The 22,770-nt window shown below is 41.1% G+C and overlaps 1 protein-coding gene across 1 annotated transcript in view; it reads right to left on the reverse strand.

Annotated features, from left to right (window-relative positions):
- Positions 1-7,340, reverse strand: part of PDE5A (phosphodiesterase 5A) — a 139,590-nt gene extending 132,250 nt beyond the window's left edge. The window contains exon 1 of the mRNA XM_060148656.1: positions 6,918-7,340. Coding sequence (XP_060004639.1) covers positions 6,918-7,039 — 122 coding nt within the window. The 5' untranslated portion in view covers positions 7,040-7,340. The remainder of the gene's footprint in view (positions 1-6,917) is intronic.
- Positions 7,341-22,770: the final 15,430 nt, after the last annotated feature.

Genomic DNA, 22,770 nt, shown 5'->3' on the forward strand with positions numbered 1-22,770 from the left:
ATCACACTATGCGTTACCTGCCCCAACAAAGTAGTGAGACAACCCTATTCTTCCCGACACGACTGGCCCAGAGCAGGCAAGTGATGCAAGCAAGGCCAAATAATTTTGAGAGGGCTGATATAGATAAGAAGGTACTTTTCAAACATGAGAAATTTAAGAGCCACATAAACTTGCCAAGAAGAAACTTTTCCAGCTCATGAAGAAGTCTACCGGAGAATAAAGCCAATGCAGCATAGGGCCAAAAGGACAGATGGAGGGAGGAAGAGTGGGAGGGAGGGAGGGAGGGAAGGAAGGAAGGAAGGAAGGAAGGAAGGAAGGAAGGAAGGAAGGAAGGAAGGAAGGAAGGAAGGAAGGAAGGAAGACAGACTGGCTAGATAAACATACAGACAAAAAGAATGTTGACAAGATTATTTCACACCCAAACCAATCTCCAGGAACGTCAATCATGTGAGTTAATTATGTACGAGTTCAAGTTGAGTTTTTGTCACTTGTGACCAAAAGCTTTTTAACTAAGATACTGGGGATCAATAAGAATGTCTTTCTTGGGCTTCCCTGGTGACGCAGTGGTTGAGAGTCCGCCTGCCGATGCAGGGGACACGGGTTCGTGCCCCGGTCCGGAAAGATCCCACATGCCGCGCAGCGGCTGGGCCCGTGAGCCATGGCCGCTGAGCCTGCGCTCCGCAACGGGAGAGGTCACAACAGTGAGAGGCCCGAGCAAAAAAAAAAAAAAAAAAAAATTTGAAAGACACTGAACTACATGATTTCCTCCAACTCTAAAGTTCAAAGATCCTGTGTGTGTGTTTTAATTATTTCATCAGCTTAAAAAATCAGGATCTGTATATGTACAGCTGATTCACTTTGTTATAAAGCAGAAACTAACACACCACTGTAAAGCAATTATACTCCAATAAAGATGTTAAAAAGAAAAAAAAATCAGCTTTTCTCTTCTTATGACCTCAGTATACTTATTATTACAAAATATAATAAGTAACAAAATTATTCAGAGAAGACAATTTGCAAAATGTTAATCTTACTTTACAATTCAGAATCAAGAGAAAGGTCTCAAAGAACACAGAAGCTAACGATGCACCTAAGACTTCATAAAGCATGTTCACTACAAACTACAAATGGGGCACGTGGATATCTGTATCTCCATATATATGGCTTTTTTAAAGCTTTTTAGAATATTCATCAGAATGACTCTTATGAACTTAACACTCAGTTTTCTTTACCTGCCTTAAATATTTAGTTGGCAATAGGTATAAATTCCTACCAGTTAGAGAAAATGAATAAAGCACTCACACCATGAAAAAAACTATGATTCAAAATAAAATGAGAATACCAAGTCGGTAAATAAGATTACAGAACTAAATATCAAATGAATGACTCAAGTGGAAAGACTTTCTTCAATTTTTATTCTTATGTTGTAATTCACAGGCACTTTTTTTTTTTTTACTGAGAACCTGATTTAACAGATATTTCCAAGGCCACATCAATCAGTTATAACATTGCTCAACTGAATCTACATCTGTCCAGCTAAAGTAATCTCATAAGAAGTCCTGCAAAGTCAGTAGCTAGTCTGCATTCTAAACTCAAAAATTAGTCATTTTCAACCCTCCAATATCAATCAACTCAGTGATTTATTTAACTGCCCTGCAGTCCTTACCAAAGGCTTTTATCCTAAGATGAGTTTTTATCCTACAATTAGCCCTGAGAACAAAGAAAAAGATCTAACTCAACACAACAGTTACAGGTTTAATAAACTGTTAGTTTAAAAAATATTTGGGGGACAAACTAATAAACACCAAGCACTTTTTTTAAAGCCTTTTCAAGTATGAAAGAACTCTTTTCCAAGCATTATTAAAATGTAGCAGGAAGTTCAATCAGTTTTAAGTTAATTCACATTTTCAAATATAGAGGAAGGGAAGCAACTTAGTAAGACATACTACTCTCTGTAATCAGATAAGGGTGAAGGTACAAACTTTACCCATACAATTTGAAAGCACTTTCAAATATTTTAAAAGAAATGATATCAGAGATCAGACTCAAGTCATTTCTTTAGGTGGAACTATTTAAAAAGGAAATTTTGTTGTACAACATAATCAAAATGCTAAAAACTGCTCATCTTTAGGTACTGAAGACGATATTAAGAAAATATTGGCAATTCCAATAGATCTTCAGATCACAAACTGAAAAAAAAAAGCTACTGAATTGTACCACAAGCCTATTTAAGTGTTATACTAAGCAAATAGATTTATTTTGAATGACTAATTGCAATGCATTAGTTGTACCACAGTTTTAGGAATCATGATCTTGTATTGGGGGCTTTAAAAATGGAACTGAATATGAAACCTTGAGAACACTAGTGATAGAAGAGCAATGAGAAACATCATTTCAGGGGCTCATACGGATTCTTCCAGATTCAATCCTATCCAAATTCAATCCACATGAGTACTTTTAGGGCACTAAAAGGTATCTTCGAGCTGGCTATAAGGACCCTGGTTATAAGCAATACAAGGATAAAAGGACATTATTACACCAGAATTACCATAATGAAAATATTAGAAATAATATCAAAGCCAGACTGAGTCAATACCCACAGGATTTTATTATCTTCAACACTAGTGACTGCTTAACAAAATATGCTTAACAAAACGTGTCTGAAAATTGTGAGTTTATATTCCTATATGATCACAGAAACAATCATTTTTAAGATTGAATAGCAATATTTATTTTACACCTATCATCTGACTTTAAGATAATATCTTGCAAAAAAAGTTACAGCTTTTAGAGATGAGAAAAAAATAAGAAAAGAAAGAAAGAAAGAAAGAAAGAAAGAAAGAAAGAAAGAAAGAAAGAAAGAAAGAAAGAAAGAAGAAAGAAAAGAAAGAAAGAAAGAAAAGAGAGAGAAAGAAAGAAAGAGAGAAAGAAAGAAAGAATCCCAAACTCAGGACCTGGAACATCAACTAATTCACCACAGCTTTGCAGTGTCAAATAAAAGGTCTATCATAGAAAACTACATGCGAGTGTAAAACTTCTGTTTCTGGACTTTGATCCAAGTGGTCATAAAAAGTTGTCCTCACTTAGTATCTCCTATTTCCAGTATATGCCAAATATTCTCAAGCTTTTGTCTAGTACCAAAAAAAGCAATAAAAAGTCAATCATATTACCCCTACAATTCTAAATGATCTAAAACATCGTGCACAATCACAGAGCTGATTAGTAACTAATGAAAGGTAAGTTATTCTAATAAGCTGTCAAGAATAACAACAGCTGTTAAAGTGGCATTAGCACCAGAAAGGCTTCATCTGTGAATGCACAAGCATTAAAGCCCTTAATGAACGCAGCATCTCAAACTCGTAGGACTGCAAAGTTTTCTATGATAGCAAGGGTGGAGGTTTTCCATAGGTTTTAGTTACTAGTCTCCAAGTAATTTTTATGCCTATAGATTATGTTATGAATCGTTCAACTGACACTCTCAAAATTCACTTAAACAGGTTTTGATTGCTGAAAAGCATCTATTTGTGTGCTGCAAGCTATAGCTTTTAAGGAGGTGCTTAGCTCTGTATTTGCAGATAATTATAGGAAACAATGTAATACAGCAGCAATAACTGCTTTCAAGGTCAACCAAAATTCACAGGTGTTTAAATGAGAATTTAGTGCCAGAACCTTCCTTCTATTCAGTGACTACTATTGAGTGCAGACCATTCAGTCTGGGGAGAGAATAGAGAAGCATGCATGAATGTCAAACAACAATTAAATCAAATAAGGTAGAAATAGTTCTATCAATGAGACTGTTTACAGGCACAGATGGCCAATCTCAGTGAGTTCAAATTTATTTAAAATCTTAAAACTCGCCAAATGCCTCTACAGAGCTATTCTGTTGCATGGGTTTCCTGAATCACATACAGTATTCATTTTTTACATTGTGTAACAAAAGGGAAAAAAGCAAAGTAATGTGATCTTCTTGTTAAAGCAAACAAACAAACAAACAAACGACTTACCTGTAAAGTTAAGGTGTCTGTAATAAGATTTGACCACAACCATGTGAATCACACCGTGTTCAGCAGGTTGGCCTTTTTATAATCAACTAGTGCCCAATCTCTGATTCTTATTTTAAGTTTCCAGTTAATGCCATCAAATATAAGCCCAAACTGGAATACTGTTTCTTGAAAAACCTCTGGCTACGCATAAGACTTAGATTATATTCTTCACACTGACAACTTTCAGCGCCTTGTAACTCCTAAAATTGAGGGCCTGCCCTACTCTTGAATGTCTTACACTTTCATTTTCCGGCTTACACTCAGCATAAACTCTTCTCTCAAGATTGTATACACACACATATATATCACAGAAAGGGCTCAGCCTCTTGTCAACATCAACTGTAATATAAAAACCCTAACTGAAGGTCTAAACTTTACACTAAGCAGTGTACTTTTGAGAACTGGGATTTTAATCCTATGCTACTTGGGAAAAAAAGCAATGTGAAAAGAAATGTAACTTAACTCACTCAATTTATTTTCCAAAAAAAAGTAACTCAAAGTTTTGGCAGGCTCTCAAAGTGAAGTGTTTTTACGTATGAGTTAAAACCTACCGCCAAACAATCCCAAGTTTATGTCTTTAAAAGGGGGGGGGAGACAAAGGACATTTACTCTGATTTTAAAATAAGTAATTTTGTTCTTTCTTAATAATCTGCCTGAAGAACATCTCTAAAGAACATCCCCCTACACATTTAAAATATCAGCCCAGTTCTCCTGCCCATTCCCCATTCTATGCGCTATATAGTTCATTAAGGGCGGAAGAGTGGAAGTGTGCAAGGGTGAAAGCAAACCGGGGACAGATGGCCTACGAGGAGGTGACCTCTAAAAACTGTTGGCTCCCAGAAATCGATACTTCCAGACCTAGATGGTCTTAGTGCCTCACCCCAAACTCGCAGAAAAGTCCTCTTCGAAAAGAAACCACTTTCCATTCAGGGTTTATCCTCTGGTCGCTCCAGATTTAGGATTTTGATAGAAGGCGAAAGCGGCGAACAGGATTTTAAAAGGAGGGCGGAGTAATTAAACAGAAGAGATAAGATTTGCGCCGAAGCCACCGCCTCTTATTAAAAACCTCCGAAAGTGATCAAATCGACACCAACTCCGAACGTTCGTTAGAAGACGTAGAGTTAAAAAGAGCCCCATCTAAGACCTCAAAGTATTACATCCACGGGAAAGTAAAGGAAGACAAAAATCTCATAGAGTCCATTTTCAGTGAAGCGTCGCCCGCCGGTGTGACCCGGGTGCCACCCCCCAGCACCCGGCCCCCACCGCGCCCCCGGGGAAAGTGGGAAAGACGGGGAGATGCTGAAGGAAGTACCTTGTTTTGTCCCCAAAAGGCAACATAGCAAACGTGATGAGTTGGAGGTGCAGATCAGGCGGCCTCGACGGACCCCGGACTCCAGGAGGCGCCGGGGGGCGACGACGTGCCCAGGTGAGGCCGGTAACTCGAAGCCGGCTCCCCTACCGCCCCCGCGGTCGCGCCACCGCCCGCGGCCGCCCGTTCGCCCCGCGCTGCACCGGCCCCTGGCTGGGAACGCCCGGCCGAGTCGCAGCGGTGCGCCGGCGAGTGGGAGCCCAGCGCCCAGCCCCGGCCGGCCCTTTCACCATCACCGCCCCGCGTGCGTCTCCCTCCCGGCGAGGCGGCCAGCGTCAGCTGCCCGAAGGCCGCTGCCGGGAGCCGGCGACGGCGAGGTTCGGGCCCCTTCTCCAAAGGGGTGCGTCTGGGAGTCAGCCGGAGTCCGAGCGCAGCAGCCTTGCCCGCGCCCCGGCTTCGCACCAACTCCTCCGGCTTCGGGGCACCAGCCTGCCACGCACTCTCCGTTCCACCCTCCTAGCCCCTCGGCTTCAGCCTCAATTCCTCTCTAAGTCTCCCGCGAACGTTTCCCACGCGCGCCCCGACTGCTCGCTGCGCAGCCGCCTCCCAAAGGACAGGACCCCGCCTCCCAAAGGACAGGCTCCCTCCTCCCCGCCCTCCGCAGCAGGCGCCCCAGCGCTTGGCTCCGGACCAGGAAGAGCTGGCCTCTGGGGTCGCCTCGGGCCGCGGGACCTGTCACCCGCCGGGGTCCGCTCACTGCCGCGCCTCCCCACCGCCCTTTGTGTGCACGCCACGAACCCCTCCGCGGAGCCCGTTCGGCGGCGCCGCCTTGCGCGCAAAAGCGAAGTAAAAGGGGAGCGCGAAACAACCAGGGGACTGGAAGGGGGCAAAAGGCGACAGCACTCACTTTGGGAAGGTTCCGGCATGTTGCTGCCTTTGGGCTTCTTCGTGGTCTCGCCCCTACCCTGGCTTCCCCGCCCCGCCAGGGCCGGGGCGAAGAGAGACGGGGGAGGAGCGGAGCCACAGGGAACGCGTTGGAAATGGTGCTTCCGGAGCTGCAGGGAAGGGGCTTAAAAACTGTTTTGGTTTCGCTAAGGATTTTTAGGGGAACCAGGAGGCTAGAGAAGGGCTAGAGGAAGGCCTGTGAGCGCAGATATATGAAAATAATCAATCTTGCTCCCAGGGAATACCGGGGCTGCCAGCGTGTGTGTGTGTGTGTGTGTGTGTGTGTGTGTGTGTGTGTGTGTGTGTGTGTGTGTGTGTGTGTGTGTGTGTGTGTGTGTGTGTGTGTGTGTGTGTGTGGCGGGGGGGGGAGTCGGCACGTTCATTTTTGTATTTGAACTTTGTGAGCAAGTTGGATCGAATCCGACGGTTTTTCGACTGTACTGGCCTTAAAGTCGAGGTCTCTACACCGTAACAGGATCATGGCCCTACTTCAAAAGCAAAGGGCCTGAGAGTGGAGACGGTTTAATGGTTAACGAAGGGGAAAATTCAATAGGGGAGAGAGATCAGCCCCAGGTCACGCTCCAGGCCCCGGCAGGGTCTTCCGTGGGTCCTCTTCTTACCTGGTGCCTTTCCTAACAAAGTAAGAGAAGGTAAGGTCCCAGTGATCGTCCAGCCACGCTTCGACCGAGTCCTGGTCCCACTGCTGCTGCAGCCGCGCGGAGCCGGGGCCGCTCCGCTCCATGATCGGCGCGGCGCGTCTCTGCGGCTTGCTGGTGCTGGTTTTCCACCCCAGCTGGGGTCCCTCCCTTGGAGGAGCTGGACTCTGCCTCGAGACCCTCCCCGTTCGCCCTGCTCCAGTCCGGCCAGCTTTCGGCGAAGCTGCTCAGGCACCGGGCCACCCTCCTGCCGTGCCCCGCCTCTCCCGGTCCTCACCGCTCCCAGGTGTGGCGGGGTGCAGCAGCCCCGCGCTTTCCCTGGGGTCTGGCTGAGACTGGCTCTCGCAGTCTCTCCAGTCCCAAGATTCCGAGGCGGCCGCGGCGGCGACTGGCGAGCTCTCCGGAAGCCTGGCCAGGACTAGAAGGAAGCCAAGGCGGCCGCTGGGGTGCGCTGTGTGCCGAGCCGGCTCCAGAGGAGCGCGCAAAGGTGACTCTGGGTGTGTTCGCTGGGCGTCCCACTCTAGGAAAGGGAAGGTCGCGCTGTGGAGAACCATCCCAAGCCCAGAGAGCGGTAGCTGGGGTTATTTTCGCCCGAAAATGAGAGGTGGTGGTAGCCCGGGCACTTTTCCTCAGGCCTGGGAGAACAATGACTGTCCCGCCTCGCTTTCCACCAACCCAGCGCATGGGTCTCGGAGGAGCGGGGACGCACCTTCCTCGGAGCTCCACCAGCGCAGTGGCTCAAAGCGCCCCAGCCAAGGACCACTCCTGGGTAAGGAGAGTTGGGGCGTGTGTCACCTCAATAGATTTGCAGGTCCTGGTGGGTAACTTCCAACAAAACCATTCCCGTGATTTAATGTTAATAATAACAATAATAATTATAAATTAAGTGCCTTCTCATCAAAGGCTTAATTTGCATTAAGCCCCTTTTCCTGACTGGAAAAAGAAAAAGGTAGATTGAAATACAATAATCACGATGGTTTGTGTATGAAGTCAGAAAACAAGGGCGTCTCCGTACAATTAGGTTAACGAGAGTACGGGCACTACCCAGGTATCAGAGCAGCCAGTTAGCCCAATTTTAAGTTAATTCATCATTTATACTGAACTGGAATTAATACACACACACCACGAAAAAAGTATCTGTTTAAAAGGGCTCAGCCTTACTACCCTGTTTTGTCCAATCCCTATCATGCTTTACAAAAAAGAATTGGTGTCTTCCTTTGCTTTATCCTCATCCCCATCTCTGTGCAGTTTTAGTATGGTATTTTGCCATGACCTAATTTTTTTGGCAAAATTAAACTGGAGCTGTGTTTCACAACGTGCGAATGACACCATTAGCAGTGATATACCAAAAGTGATTTAGCCGACATACTTTTTACAAACTCCTTTCAAAATATTCTTGGCAAGAATGTAAGACATTACTCACCACATAGAAACACATCATTAAACAGATAATATGAGAACTTTAAAAAATGTCTTCCAATCCCCCAATGCAATGGTTTATACTTCCTGCATTAAATAATTGTCCTTTTGTAACTTCAGTTTCTTTGAAACTTCATTGTTGTATGCAAGTAGCCACAAACCATTAAAAACCAAGCAAGGGAGTAGAGAATGAAGTAATGTATAATAAATTATATCAGATTTTAAAATGGGAGTTCTCTTCTAATTTGTTACTATGATAGTGATTACAGTGCTCATGAACAAAAGTGCTCAGTTTTTCCTTGTGGAAAGCCATGCGTTTCTCCTCTCAAGAGGTCAATTATAATTTAAAACTCTACGTCCTACTAAAGATGGAGTGGATTTTTGGCTTGAATTGCTTACCTTGGCTGGCTACCATGATTAAATTAACAGGCATTATCCAAATGTCCATTTTCTCTCCTAACTTCAAAGAGTTAAATTATCAGAAATCAGGAAGGCTTCCGAAAAGTTTGTGCAAGACAAACAATCCGTGGACTATCGCATCATGAGTTTCATTTCTGTGTGGTGTAGATGTTGGGTTGAGGGTTACTGTGAAGCCCTGTTAACCTGAGTGAGTATATCTCAAGGGATGGGGAATGAGGCATTTCAAAATGTTCTAGTCTCTAGAAAACTCAGATAAAACAATACCTCTTGTGACTTTAAAGTACTTTAAGTTAAGCATATTTTGAACTGGCCTCACCCTGGCCTTTTGTTCTACAGCTCCATTTATTCTTTATTCCAATTTGCCCCATTATTTTATGTATGTTCTAACTTTTTGGTATGGATTGCTCTAACCATCTCAAATCTGGTTTTAGAATAAGTTGAAGAATGAGTAAATAATAAACATTACCAGGAAATAACTTGGAAAATGATGTGAATGCTACTTACAACAAATGCAATGACTTAACAGAAAGCCCTCCAATGTATTCCCATTGAATAAAACCCAAACTCTCTAACATGGCTTACAAGGTTCTGCATGATTTTTACTGACCTCTACTGCTAAAGGTTTTATTCAAACAACTAGAAAAAACAAACAAAACCACAGATGATCAAATTCCTTTTCCAAAAAAGAGAACACAAATTATAAAAGTCATGACATCTTCCCTTCCTTTTTTTTTCAAATACCACATAATATCTTCTGTTTCCTTGCAGCAAACCTATATGTTCCAGGCTTGAAAAAATTGAGTAAATATATTTGCACATATAATGGGATCTAGGTTTCCCATGGTTGAACAGGAAGCCTAGAAGGTACATTGTGGTGTTGAAATGGAATTGGAGGTTAAAAATTAAATGTGTGTGTGTGTGTGTGTGTGTGTGTGTGTGTGTGCATGTGTCATGTGGGGAAATCCCACATGACAAGGAAATGCAGGCAGCTTTTAAGAGCTGTGGGCAGCCTCCAGCTGACTGCCTACAAGGAGCTCTATCCAGAAAGAAAAATGAATTCCTCACTCTTATAAAGGCAAGGAACTGAATGCCACCAACAACTGGAGTGAGTGCAGAAGCAGATATTTCCCCAGTCAAGCTTCAGATGACACCATGATCCCAGCCAATAAATTGATTGCAGCCTTGTGAGATGCTAAGCAGAAGACATCTTCATAATTGACATCTTAATTGACACTGAGTCCTAGAATCTGTTAACATAGTATATTTATCCATTTATTCTGATCTTTTAAATTTCTCCCAGCAATGTCTTATAGTTTTTAGTGTACATGTCTTGCACATATTTTAATAAACTTATCTCAGTATATATTCCACTGTCACTGAGAGATACTAGAAGCAATGACATTCATGTGACTATGAGTACACTTAGTCCCAGATTTTGGTTTCTAAATACCACTCTTCACTTTAAAAGAAACCAGGAGTCTTTGGAGAAAAGATGCCAGGTTTGTGACAGGGAAAGTACAAAATATGCCTGGAAAATCTTGTTTTGACAGAAAATAAGAAAGACTTAAAAATGATACCAACATATCAGAACAGAGGACGTATATGAAAGGGGCTTCCAATGTACAAGTCTGAAGCAATTGGAATATCAAAATATATACTGATAGCAGCAAATTTTAAACCATTGACTAAAATAAGAAACTGTGATTCCATACTGATATAAATAAAAAACTAGATAAGCAAATAAATAGAAGAGAAAGGAATGTTCCTTACAGTAGAATGCCAACTAATAAATATAAAAGGAATCAAGTAATTAGAAAATTATTAATAGTTGCTAAAACTAATTAATGAGACTGTGATGATGGGTGGGATATCTACATAGCTTAAAGTATTTCCTCACATAAGAATCGATATTGTCAAAATGACTATACTACCCAGAGCAAGCTACAGATTCAATGCAATCCCTATCAAATTACCAATAGCATTTTTCACAGAATTAGAACAAAAATTTTTACAATTTGTATGGAAACACAAAAGACCCCAAACAGCCAAAGCAATCTTGAGAAAGAAAAATGGAGCTGGAGGAATCAGACTCCCTGACTTCAGACTATACTACAAAGCTACAGTAATCAAAACAGTATGGTACTGGCACAAAAACAGAAATATAGATCAGTGGAACAGGAGAGAAAGTCCAGCAATAAACCCACACACCCATGGTCACCTAATCTATGACAAAGGAGGCAAGAATATATAATGGAGAAAAGACAGTCACTTCAAAAAGTGGTGCTGGGAATACTGAACAGCTACATGTAAAAGAATGAAAGTAGGACACTCCCTAACACCATACCCAAAAAGAAACTCAAAGTGGATTAAAGATCTAAATATAACACCAGATACTATAAAACTCTTAGAGAAAAACATAGGCAGAACATTCTTTGACATAAATTGCAGCAAGATCTTTTTTGATCCACCTTCTAGACTAATGAAAATGAAAACAAAAATAAACAAATGGGACCTAATTAAACTTAAAAGCTTTTGAACAGCAAAGGAAACCATAAACAAAACAAAAAGATAGCCCACAGACGGGGAGAAAATATTTGCAAACGAAGTGACTGACAAGGGATTGCTCTCCTAATTATACAAACAGCTCATGCAGCTCAATATCACAAAAACAAACAACCCAATCCAAAAATGGGTGGAAGACCTAAATAGACATTTCTCCAAAGAAAACATACAGATGGCTAACACATGAAAAGATGCTGAACGTCACTAATCATTAGAGAAATGCAAATCAAAACTACAATGAGGTATCACTTCACACCAGTCAGAATGGCCATCATCAAAAAGTCTACACACAAATGCTGGAGAGGGTGTGGAGAAAAGGGAACCCTCCTACACCGTTGGTGGGGATGTAAATTGGTACAACCATTATGGAGAACAGTATGGAGGTTACTAAAAAAACTAAAAACAGAGCTAACATATGATCCAGCAATCCCACTCCTGGGCATATATCTGGAGAAAACCATAATTTGAAAATATACATGCACCCCAGTGTTCAATGCAGCACTATTTACAATAGCCAGGACATGGAAGCAACCTAAATGCCCAACAACAGAGGAATGGATAAAGATGTGGTACATATATACAATGGAATATAACTCAGCCACAAAAAAGAACAAAATAATGTCATTTGCAGCAACATGGATGGACCTAGAGATTGTCATACTGAGTGAAGTAAGTCAGACTTCTAGAGAAAGACAAATATCATATGATACCACTTATATGTGGGATCTAAAAAAAACAGTACAAATGAACTTATCTACAAAACAGAAATAGAGCTACGGATGTATAAAACAAACTTATGGTTACCGGCGGTAAGGCGGGAAGGGATAAACTGGGAGATTGGGATTGACATATACACACTACTATATATAAAATAGATAACTAATAAGGACCTACTGTATAGCACAGGGAACTCTGCTTAATACTCAGTAATGACCTATATGGGAAAAGAATCTTAAAAAGAGTGGATATATGTATACGTATAACTGATTCACTTTGCTGTACAGCAGAAACTAACACAACATTGTAAATCAATTACACTCCAATAAAAAATAAAAAATAAGTAAAATAAAATAAAATGAAAGTATCTCCTCACAGGTTTCTTATTACTTACTGTGGGAAAATAGTATCTTTACAACAGAGAGACCTTGTGGATGTCTCTCTAACCAAGTGATTCGATTTATTATCACTCATACTGGGACAAACCAACAGTGTACACCTTTTAATAGAATATCCTGAGAAGGACACAATGTTACTTCTGTGTCATTACTGCCAAAATCATGAATCTAATCATGAGGATGAGATTGAGGGATTTACATAAAACACACCTAGATTGAGAAATTCTACAAAATAACTGGCCTGTATGCTTCAAAGATTTCAAGGTCAAGAAGGACAAAGACTGAGGAGCTCTTCATTATTTATTGCTATGCAATGATATTACCACAGCATTAATGGCTTTAAGAGACACACGTTTGTTACCTCTGTTTCTGTGAATTAGGAGTCTAGGTTGGTTAAGCTGGATCCTCTGCTCAGAAGTGTCTCACAAGGCAGTCGGGGTATCAGCCAGAGCTTCAGTCTCATCCGAGGCTCAACTGGAGAAGGATCCTCAGCTAAGATCACTCAGGCTCTTGGCAGAATTCAATTTCTTGTGATTGTAGAACTGAGAAATTCTTTTTCTTGCTGGATTCTGGCTGAAGACCTTTACAGGTTATTGGTTGGAGGCCAATCTCTGCTTCTCAAAGCCACTGTCAGTGCCTTGCCACACGGATTTTCCCAACATGGCCAGTTGCTTCCTCAAAGCCAGCAAGGGAGGCAGCCTCCACCAAGATGGGCAGTATAAGCTTATAATAATGTAATCGAACAGTCACATACCCATAATCACATAAATACATACATACCTTTGCCATATTCTATTTGTTGGAAATGTGGACAAAAAAAAGTTCCCTGCCATTTCAGTAAAAATGAATGTTGCCTGCCATCAAGCCATCAGCCACTGCAGCTGCCTCAACAGTGTGCCCAGAGGGGAATACAGGATGGAGAAAAGCAGGATACTGGCCCTAGATATTGATAGTTAAGATGCATAACAAAGGAACAATTTCTGTGAGCCCAGACTCTTGCATCTTCCCATAAATAGAAAAGCACTAAAAATCATTAAGATGAAATGTCTGGGTTTTGTCTGTTTTTTGTTGTTGTTGTTTTGTGTGTGTATGTGATTAGTTAGCAGTAGTCTTTTGATGTTCAACTACATGGGGGTTTTTTTGTTGTTGTTTTGTTTTGTTTCCCAGCAGAAACTCTTCTATGTCCTGGTTCCTCCCTTACATCTATGGGATAGTTCCTCAGAGCTGTTTGAGAGGGTGTATCCTGGGATATAGTCCTCAGTAAGGCCACCAAATAAAACATAACTCTCAACTTTCAGGTTGTACCTTTTTTTCAGTTGAAAGAAGCAAGTCAAGGTTTTGCCCTCACATAAGGGGAGGGGATCATACCAGGGTGTAAACAGCAGGATGAGGGGGTCGTGGAGGCCCCCTCAGGAATCCAACTAGAATAATATTATATAATAAAGCACCATGATTGGGACATAGCATGTGTTCAGTAGATATTTGCTGGGTCAATTTAAAAAGAAATGTGGGATTTTTCTTAGAGTACTTTGGCAGTACTTTTGCTTATTGTATGTATGTAAATATGTCAGCAGTTGATCTCTGGGGAAGGGTTATTTCTTTTAGTGGTCTTTAGAAGTCGTATCACACTTAATAAGATCAGCTTATTCTTAGCAGCAATAGGCTCATGTGATATAGCAGTTTTCTGAGGACAGTGTTGGAGCACATGTTTCAAGTTGTTGCACAGTAGGGCTCAGCCTAATATTTTAAATGCGTGAATTTAAATCAGACCATAATTCTCAATTTCAAAGACAGAGCCAACCGATGAATGATAAAACTGTGTTATAGTGCAGTGCCATGATTCCAGTCAGTACACAGCATTTTCCCCTCAAATCAAACATAGGGTTTTCTACCCAAGCCTCTTGAAACCGTCAAGAATTCACTTTGATATACAAAGGCTGATCCATGTGAAAAGACATTACACAGACGATGGCAAGCAGCTGTTCTTCATATCAAGGAAGGTCACACATAGAGGAAATGGACTTACATTAAAACAGGAGAGATTTTGGACAGATACTAGACACACTTTCCTGACAGAGGGATGCAACACAGATGGATTCATGATGAAAAACTTCTGTGGACTTCTTCCCTAGAGGGGAACCTGGAGGTTCCTCACTGCCCTTTCACCTGCATATGGAGAATATGTTAAAACAGAGGAATGATGTCGTTTTAATTGATATATAATATTAACCATTCACAGAAACATGAAATAACCTAAAACACCTACATCCAGAACAACTCTATATTTTTTTCATCCACTTTCCTACTAAAGAAAAGATTTCATTCCCTAGAGAAAATATCCTGTGCTAGTCAGAATGACTAAAAATAAAATAATTAGTTTAGAAAGAAATAGCAAGGAGTGAAACACTTTTAAGTTAACTGTATCCAGGTGTGACACACTTAACTAAAAACCAGTTTAAAAGTAGGTCATTTAAAATAAACTCTTTGAAGGTTAAAGGAACAAAAATGTGTATTTTTACAAGAAAGCCAAGAGATACAGGTTTGTTGATCTTGATTCTAGCCTAGAGAATCATTTGTCTTTCCTTTATAAGTTATAGATAAAAACTTTTTAGTTGGTGCTCAGCCTCATTTAAAAAATCTCAGATGGCTGCGTAGACACCATTGTGAAGCCTGCCTCTTTCCAAATATATAAGGAAAAGTGTGACTTAATTATTATGCCGGAGAAAAAGAAAGAACCTCATGACTGGAGATAACATTCATCTTTTAGGAGTAACTTTTGGATAAACTTCTTTGACTCAATTCTTTGAAAACAAAAATCAACATTTTACAATTTGGTAAAATCAATTAAAACTCAAACAAGACCGCCAAATTAGGGATACTTAAGGTGTACAAAAATTTTCACTCCACTTTGATACATGCCTTGAAAATACTCCATTTTTTAAATAAACAAAGGTTGTACAGAGATCTAGATGAAGCTAGAAGTTCAGTCCTTTTATTGATAGATATAGTCACAGTGACTCAATTTTCCCATTCCTTTCTTATAGGGAAATGAAAAGTATATTTAAAGGTGATAACATGCAGTCATAATATTTGGAAGTTCTAGGATAAAATTTCCAGCTATGCTTACATAAAATGTTGTCTTTAAATAATAGCACTTCCAAGAAGAGTAATCAGTAAATCAGTCGAAGAAGGAGATACTCCACAGAACAGGCCCCAATTCCTTCAGTTTGTTTTCATTCTTCTCTGTCAATGAAATCACTGAGGTGGTACATATATTAGAAGTATTGTGCAAGATATTCCAACATGAGAGTAAAGCCTGCAAAAATTCTTTCATATTAGGTCTGGGAACCTGAAAAACATTTCAATAATGTCTTAAAACTCTAGAATTGATCAATGCAAGTGATTTTCTCTTTGTAATAGTTACCTTGGAAGGCCATATGTTGTTTTTTTCTAATATTTATTTATCTTTGGCTGCATTGGGTCTTCGTTCCTGGGCGCAGGCTTTCTCTAGTTGCAGTGATCGGGGGCTACCCTTCCTTGTGGTGCATGGGCTTCTCATTGCGGTGGCTTCTCTTGTTGCAGAGCATGGGTTCTAGGTGCACGGGCTTCAGTAATTGTGGCACGCGGGCTCAGTAGTTGTAGCTCGCAGGGTCTAGAGCACAGGCTCAGTAGTTGTGGCACACGGGCTTAGTTGCTCTGCGGCATGTGGGATCTTCCCGGACAGGGGCTCGAACCTGTATCCCCTGCATTGGCAGGCAGATTCTTAACCACTGTGCCACCAGGGAAGCCCAGCCATATGTTTTTATAAACTGTGTTGCCATTGCTCAAAACATTTTGGGAAATTCCTCTTTGAATGCTTTCAGAGTCTGCATTAGACTTTTTTTTTTTTTTTTTTTTTTTTTTTGCGGTACGCGGGCCTCTCACTACTGTGGCCTCTCCCGTTGCGGAGCACAGGCTCCGGATGCGCAGGTTCAGCGGCCATGGCTCACGGGGCCCAGCCGCTCCGCGGCATGTGGGATCTTCCCGGACCGGGGCACGAACCCGTGTCCCCTGCATCGGCAGGCGGACTCCCAACCACTGCGCCACCAGGGAAGCCCTGCATTAGACTTTTTGCATCTCTTCAGTAGTGACATTATTTTGGTGTTTTTATTTTATGCTGAGAGTGAATTTGTTTTTTTGTATATTTTACTATGTTTTTTAAAAATAAATTTATTTATTTTAGTTTTGGCTGTGTTGGGTCTTCGTTGCTGTATGCGGGCTTTTCTCTAGTTGTGGTGAGCAGGGGCCACTCTTGGTTGCGGTGCCCAGGCTTCTCATTGCGGTGGCTTCTTGTTGCGGAGCACGGGCTCTAGGCGCGAGGGCTTCAGTAGTTGTGGCACGTGGACTCAGTAGTTGTGGCTCGCGGGCTCTAGAGCGCAGGCTCAGTAGTTGTGGCGCACGGGCTTAGCTGTTCCGCGGCATGTGGGATCCTCCTGGACCAGGGCTCGAACCCGTGTCCCCTGCATTGGCGGGCGGATTCTTAACCAAGGCGCCACCAGGGAAGCCCTGTTTTTTTGTGTATTTTAAATAGCCAAAATTACTTCATCTATGATCTGGTGGGAAACACATTTTTTCTTTTTGGTAAAATGAGAAATGTTTATAAAGTAGTGGCACTGCTTTTTGTCGTCCGGATTGGAAATTTACACAACCCTGTTTGCCAGCTGTGTGACTGCCCAATGCCTCAGTTTCCTTCTCTGTAACAGTAGTAACAATGGCTCACATAGACTTCTTCCATTATGGGATATAATAAATATACTTTAGTAGTCAGAGTGCCCAGCACACAGTTAGAGCTCAATAGTTCTTACCTGGAGAATAGCTACATGAAGGGATTTCTAGCCCTCTCCTTTCTATTAAACTCCTTACTCCATCTATTCAAATCCAGCACAGTCAGTTTCAAAACTGACTCCAAATCTATTCTCTGAAGTCACCTTTTTGGTGTAAATAAATCATTTCGTAATTTTCTCTTTTTCCAACAATCACGGAGTCCTGAAGATTGATTATACATCATGACTCTTAAATCCATCCTCTTTTCTCCAGCCCACTTCCTGTCTTCTATCCTTGAAGCCATGCATTCTCCATGTTGCAGGCAGAGTGATCTTTCCAAAGTGTAAGCCTGATGGAGTCACTTCCCTCTTAAAACATTTTAGTGTTTCCCCATTATCCTCTGGATAGAGGACAGTCTTCTCAGTGGGACATATAAAGCCATTTGTGATCTGAACCTGGTTTATTCTAGAAGCATCAGTGCCACATTTCTTTAAATGTAGTATATTCTCACTTTCCCAGGATTTTGCAAGAGGCTGAAATTTGCTCCCTTTGGCTTCTGGGTAACTCCTACCGTTCCCTCTGGATTTGATTTAGAGATTAAGTTCTCCAGGAAACTCACACTCCCAGGCCCTCTACGGGTCCCACTTCCCACCCAAGGCTCATTTAGGTATACCTCTTAAGTATTCTCATAGCACCTGCTCAACCATTGCCCTGTATTGTAATCCTCTACTTGAAATTTATTTCCACAACAAGACATGAGCTTCTGGAGGGCAGGCCCTGTGTCTTATTCATGCTAGTCTTAGTTGAACACCCCGGGACCTTGTATTCATATTTACATCCCTAGGAACATAATAGGGCTCAGTAATCATTTATTGAATGAACGAATAATGTTTCTGATGTCTTATTTACTGCTCTTGTAGCTCATTAACGATTTTTATTGTTATTAAGATAAAATAAATCTCCCAAATTTGGGCTTTCACACCTTCCCTCTCTGACTTGAAAAAACCCAGAGCTGCAGCTCAGCCTCTCACTTGATGTGGATCTTTGCTCACGCATCACCTCGGAAGGGTCTTCTGAGTAAGTAAATAGGACACACGATCAGACCATTGTCAAACACAGCTATATTTTTCTCGATACACTTATCGACTCTGACATTATATTCTATATTTATTATTTGTTTGTTTATTCCTGATGTCTGTAAGCTCCGTAAAGCTGAGTTTGTTTTATTCACCACTGGGTCCCAGCTCCCACAATACTGTCTGGCACATGCTGGGTGCTTAATGTTAAGTAAAGTATTGAATACCAGATTATAAGGTCCTTGAGAACAGTAAATTGTGTATGCTCCACATAATAACCTAAAATATTATAGTATGTAATTGATAAATATATGTACATGTATTTGCTGTAGTCACCTAAAAAAAGTAACAGGGTGCCTGTTGAGGCAGGCAATACCTGTAGGTAAACTTTGAGGGGGGGAAATTAAAAATTAAGTGAGCACTTCCAACCTGTAAGAAAGGAGGCAGACAGTTTCTTTGAATCAGGTCTTCTGCTAAAAATCACGGGATATTTTGCCTTTAGTTATGTACATGTGGTATAGGAAGGTTTCCCTTGTTTGAAGGGGGAATGACAGTTGAAACAAAAGGCTGCCATGCCCTAGGACCCCTTGAGTAAAAAAGGTCCCTGGGATGGAATGAATTTGTATAAGGAATTTGGAACATCTGGAAGAGAGGAACTAAAACATGTATCTTTATTACCTGTGATTTAGCATTGGGAGGCGGCTGGGGGCGGCGGGACTTGGAGGGGTACAGTGTGCCAAGCTGAATCAGGATGCCCCTGATCTAGGTACAAAGGCAGAGAAGAGCAATGGTTCCCCCTGAGGAAAAATCATCTGCAAAAGGGGCAGAGGTGGATTTATCCCGAAGTTACAGAAGCTTCCAGGATCATTCATTTACAGGACCCCTTCTGAGTCTCTGAGTGGGTCCCTAGCAATGTGACCACATCACTGCAACTATTTAACTGCTAACTGATTAAGACAACCGACTCTTTCCACCCAAAATTCCTCCTTGGACTTCTTCAGTAATATCATTGGAGTGGCTGAAGGCGTTTTGGGGATCCAGCTAAGAGGAAGTTCATAGGTATACATTTAGTTTGGTTTAAGGGGGATATCTTTATTTGGTTCAAAGTCAATTCTTTTTATTGTTAAGTTTTTGCTAGCTGCCCTGCTGGAGGAATGAATTATAAGAATATTCCTACCACCCATTCTTCAGAATCACCTAATCTCAGGACAAGAAGGGTCAGACATCCTGTTGAAATATAAATGTGTCTTACACCACCTGTCACTAGAAGTATGTGGATAGTTCAGGAGAAAAAAGCTCTTTCTGACTTGGGGAATCTGGAAAAGTGTGATGAGACTTAGTTTAAAATGAAACTGTAGGGCTTCCCTGGTGGTGCAGTGGTTGAGAGTCCGCCTGCCGATGCAGGGGACACGGGTTTCTGCCCCGGTCCGGGAAGATCCCACATGCCGCGGAGCGGCTAGGCCCGTGAGCCATGGCCGCTGAGCCTGCATGTCCGGGTCCTGTGCTCCGCAACGGGAGAGGCCACAACAGTGAGAGGCCCGCACATCGCAAAAAAAAAAAAAAAAGAAGAAACTGTAATATGTTTTAAAATTACTGGATAGTAAAAAATTCTGGAAGGTATAGAAGAAGAATGCTACTTTACTAGTCTTTGCTGAAAAAGGTATTAACTATTTGATTCCAATGATAAACTAAACAGCAAAGGATGTAGAGTATGATTTTAAGGGCTTCACCTGATACTCTACCATTCCCTGCCTTCCATCAAAAAAAAAATTTTTTTTTGTTTAAAATAGAACCTCATGATGGAAGAGGACATAGTATCTGACATTGCTAGACTCTTGGGGTACAAATGCACTGCATCCCAAGCCTCAGCATGCTAGCACACACAGACTAACATGTTGCTACCCACCCTGTGTAAGAACGATTTGCCAGGAATATTCCAATGGTGGGATTCCAGTTGGAGGGGAGTCTAACTGGAGGGGATATTGAAGCACCAGAAATTGAGGGTATGTAGGGAATGAAATTCTAGCCCAAACCAAAGAACACTGTTCTATATGAACACAGATTAAGACTGCAAGAATGAAAGGTACAATAATAGGAAATACAAATGTAGGTAATGACGGGCTTATATGATCCTCTCCTCTTGGTCATTCCTATGTTCTCAAGAACACTCTCCTATATAACTCTAGCACAGTGCTTGAAAGCCTTAAAACAAGTATTTGAGGATTAAGAGACTCATTGGATATGCTGGATATCTTCTGTTTGTTCCTCCAGATCCTACTCTGTTCCCCACAAGGCTGACCTATAAGGACCATATAAACAAGTTCCTTTGGAGCCAAGAATATACACTGGAGAAAAGACAGTCTCTTCAATAAGTGGTGCTGGGAAAACTGGACAGTTACATGTAAAAGAATGAAATTAGAACATTCTCTGACACCATATACAAAAATAAACTCAAAATGGATCAAAGACCTAAATGTAAGACAGGATACTATAAAACTCCTAGAGGAAAACATAGGCAGGACACCCTTTGACATAAATTGCAGCAATATCTTTTTGGATCCATCTCCTACAGTAATGGAATTAAAAACAAAAATAAACAAATGGGATGTAATTAAACTTAAAAGCTTTTGCACAGCAAAGGAAACCATAAACAAGATGAAAAGACAACTTACAGAATGGGGGAAAATATTTGCAAATGATGCAACCAAGAAGGAATTAATTTCCAAAATATACAGACAGCTCACACAGCTCAATATCAAAAAAACAACCCAATCAAACAGTGGGCAGAAGGCCTAAATAGACATTTCTCCAAAGAAGACATACAGATGGCCAACAGGCACATGAAAGCATGCTCAACATCACTAATTATTAGAGAAATGCAAATCAAAAGTACAATGAGGTATCACTTCACTCCAGGAAGAATGGTCATCATCAAAAAGTCTACAAACAATACATGCTGGAGACAGTGTGGAGAAAAAGGAACCCTCCTACACTATAGGTGGGAATGTAAATTGGTATAGCCACTATGGAGAACAGTATGGAGTTTCCTTTAAAAACTAACAATAGAGTTACCATATGATCCTGCAATCTCACTCCTGGGCATATATCTGGAGAAAACTATACTCCAAAAAGATACATGCACCCCAATGTTCATTGCAGCACTATTTACAATAGCCAAGACATGGAAACTACCTAAATGTCCATCGACAGATCAATAGATAAAGAAGATGTGGTATATATATATATATATATATATATATATATATGTATATATATACATACAGTGGAATATTAGCCATAAAAAAGAATGAAATAATGCCATTTGCAGCAAGATGGATGGACCTAGAGATTATCATACTAACTGAAGTCAGATAGAGAAAGACATATATGCTATCACTTATATGTGGATTCTAAAAAAAAAAAGGTACAAATGAACTTATTTACAAAACAGAAATAGACCCACAGACATAGAAAATAAACGGATGGTTACCAAATGGGAAAGGGGGAGGGAGAGATAAATTAGGAATTTGGGATTAACATATACACACTACTATATATAAAAGAGATAACCAACAAGGACCTACTGTATAGCACAGGGAACTATACTCAATATTTTATAATAACCTATAAGGGAAAAGAATCTGAAAAAAGAATATATATATATATGTGTGTGTGTGTGTGTGTGTGTGTGTGTGTGTGTGTATACACACACACACACACACACATATATATAAAACTGAATCACTTTGCTGTACACCTGAAACTAACACAACACTGTAAATCAACTATACTTCAATTTTAAAAAATAATATGAATATGACTGTATTGATATTAATCATATATGTAATTATAAAAGTGTAATATAAATTTGTATATTTATAAATTTGTAAATTTTCTCAGCTTATTAGATTTTAGCAGAATTAAGAAAAACAAGCTTTTTTGCCCTCTGGCTATTGGCTGCCTTGGTTTACAGGGAGCATCAGAAAGAGATGGCAGGCGTGGAGGAAAATGAGCTCAGAATCTTTAATAACCCGATATGGTAAACTAAACATGACATCAGTTTTTTTTGCTATTTCTCCCATGGAAGGGTGGAGTCCAATTCCCCTCTCCTGTTTAATCAGGGCTGGCCTAAGTAGCCTACTTGAACAATTGAATGCAGTGGCGGTGACATTTGGAGACTCCTGAGGCTATGGCATCACAAGAAGCCTTGAAGCCCCCACTACCTAGGTCTCTCTTGGAACACTCACTCTTGGAGCTCTGTGCTGTCTTGTAAGAAGTCAACTACCCTGAGACTTCCCTGCTGGAGGGAGACATAGGGAGAGCCGGAGGAGAGAGAGCAATGCTGGCCATCCCCTAGCTGTTCCAGCCTTCCGGGGCAGACATGTGAGTGAAGACAATATCTTGGAGGATACTGCAATCCCA

Source organism: Lagenorhynchus albirostris, chromosome 4 (genome assembly GCF_949774975.1).
Source record: "Lagenorhynchus albirostris chromosome 4, mLagAlb1.1, whole genome shotgun sequence".
NCBI lineage: Eukaryota > Metazoa > Chordata > Mammalia > Artiodactyla > Delphinidae > Lagenorhynchus > Lagenorhynchus albirostris.